Raw genomic sequence first — 2,085 nt, 5'->3', positions numbered from 1 at the left:
ATGAAGAGGATTGACATTGACTTGGTATCCAACAGGAACTGTAACGGTAAATCCATCTTCATGGATCTCAGCGGCGAACCCCGGCGGGTTAACATTACCCGGTTAGCTGCAGCCCAAGAGGATGATACTGTTTCAGTTGAGGTTATTTCGGAACTAATTTGGAAGCTGCGTGAGGCTTATCGGGTACTGGTATCAGAAAAGGAGAAGCCGCTGGATGCGTTTTGGGAATCAAAATACTAGCTATTTTCATGCCCAAACAAAGCAGGGACGGGCGAATAATCGCATCGTGGGACTCCATGACGAGACAGAGCAATGTGTTGTTCACAGAGATATCAAACCTTCCAATATTCTTCTTTCCTCAAAGAAGATACCAAAGGTAAAGATAAAAGTTTTTTCCACAAAATGAAATGATATACTTGATGATTGGTGAGCAAACCAATAATGGTTTTGATGTTTTTTGTTTGTTCAGTTGTGTGATTTCGGGTTAGCTACTTGGACAGCTGCACCTTCTGTTCCTTTTCTCTGCAAAACCGTGAAAGGCACATTCGGGTATAGATCGAAACCTTTGCCATGAGTTGTTTTTTTTCCTCCTTTAAGGCCTAATTCTTAATGATCTAATCAGCTAACAAAAGTATTTCTTGCAGCTATCTGGCTCCTGAGTATTTCCAGCATGGTAAGATATCTGACAAGACCGATGTTTACGCCTTTGGGGTTGTGTTGCTTGAGCTTATAACTGGTCGGAAACCAATCGAAGCCAGAAGAACATCTGGTCAAGAAAACTTGGTTGTTTGGGTATGTCACATCATTCCCTTGTTAACTACTACTACTACTAGTATTGAATTTGTGATCTTATCGGGTTTGCGTCAAGTAAATTTAGGATTGTTTTGGAAAAAGACTTACTTAGCTCTTTTTTGAAATCCTTTATAGGCAAAACCGTTGTTGCAAAGAGGGATAGAATCCATAGAGGAGCTGCTTGATCCAAGACTAAAATGTACAAGAAAAAACTCGGTTGAGATGGAGCGGATGATCCGTGCTGCAGCGGCTTGTGTGATCAATGAAGAGTCCCGAAGACCTGGTATGGAAGAGATTGTCTCAATCTTGAAAGGTGAAGAAGGATTAGAACCAAAAACACATTCAAGCGGGAAAAATACAAATATTGCGGGTATGATTGACACTTATACACAGCTGCAACAGACCAAATCCGAGATGAAATGTCATCTTGATCTTGCGATGCTCGGAGTAACAGAGCTTGAAGATGATGATCATGTGTACGGCCGATGAAAAGATATCAAAGAGATGGATTAAAAGTGTGTAAATAGGGTATTTATGAAAAGTTTGAAACAGAGTTGTTAGTTTCTGAATCAGTGATTTGTTTTGCTGTGTGTACATTTGGTTTCGTTTTTTTTTTGTTTGTTTCCAACTGTGGAGAAAACCGGTTTAGGTTTTTATTTTTCCGGTTTGGTTATGGTGACAAAACCGATTCTCCGGTTTTCGTTTTCCGTTTTCAATATTTTTGAGCTTTTTTTTTTTTTGAGAAATCCATAAAAACAAAGATAATTGTTATTTATTTGATAACTGAAGGATAAGTGCGTTTTTTGTTATCGTGTATCTTATAAATTTACTAGTAGTTAATTTAATCCTAATAATTATTGTTTTCAGTTCACTTTAACTTTGTGGATCCTAATTCCTAAACCTAGTACGACGTTAGCGACTATGACTAGTATTTTTATTATAAATAGAAGAAGAAACTAAGCCTTGTATTGTAACATATATTCTGCAAAATCGATCGACCATTAGTGTTTTTCATATATACAAAGATGAATCGTTTATCGTTTCTCCTTTTTGTTTTCGCCTTTGACCTTACCATGATGAGTAACATAGCCTTATCATACTCAAATTCCGTGTGGATCAGGAACAAACTTCATGAAAAGAACGATCTCATAGTCCATTGCAAATCCACCAAACAAGATATGGGATACCACAGGGTGCATCCAACAGGATCCTACAATTTGCGTTACAATATGGATGATGGGTTGTTTTGGTGTCATCTATGGCAAGGACCTAATTTCAAGCATCACCAAGTGT

General features: G+C 38.0%; 1 protein-coding gene across 1 annotated transcript; it reads left to right on the top strand.

Annotated features, from left to right (window-relative positions):
• Nucleotides 1-1,367, top strand: LOC104704155 (receptor-like cytosolic serine/threonine-protein kinase RBK1). Its single transcript, XM_010420287.1, has 5 exons — nt 1-183; nt 266-376; nt 470-549; nt 645-792; nt 928-1,367. The coding sequence occupies exons 1-5, from the start codon at nt 1-3 to the stop codon at nt 1,279-1,281; spliced, it is 876 nt and encodes a 291-aa protein (XP_010418589.1). The 3' UTR covers nt 1,282-1,367.

Source organism: Camelina sativa, chromosome 7, assembly GCF_000633955.1.
Source record: "Camelina sativa cultivar DH55 chromosome 7, Cs, whole genome shotgun sequence".
NCBI classification, from domain to species: Eukaryota; Viridiplantae; Streptophyta; class Magnoliopsida; order Brassicales; family Brassicaceae; genus Camelina; species Camelina sativa.
Note: the sequence above shows the minus strand (reverse complement) of the source record. Positions and strands in the feature narration are given on the sequence as shown.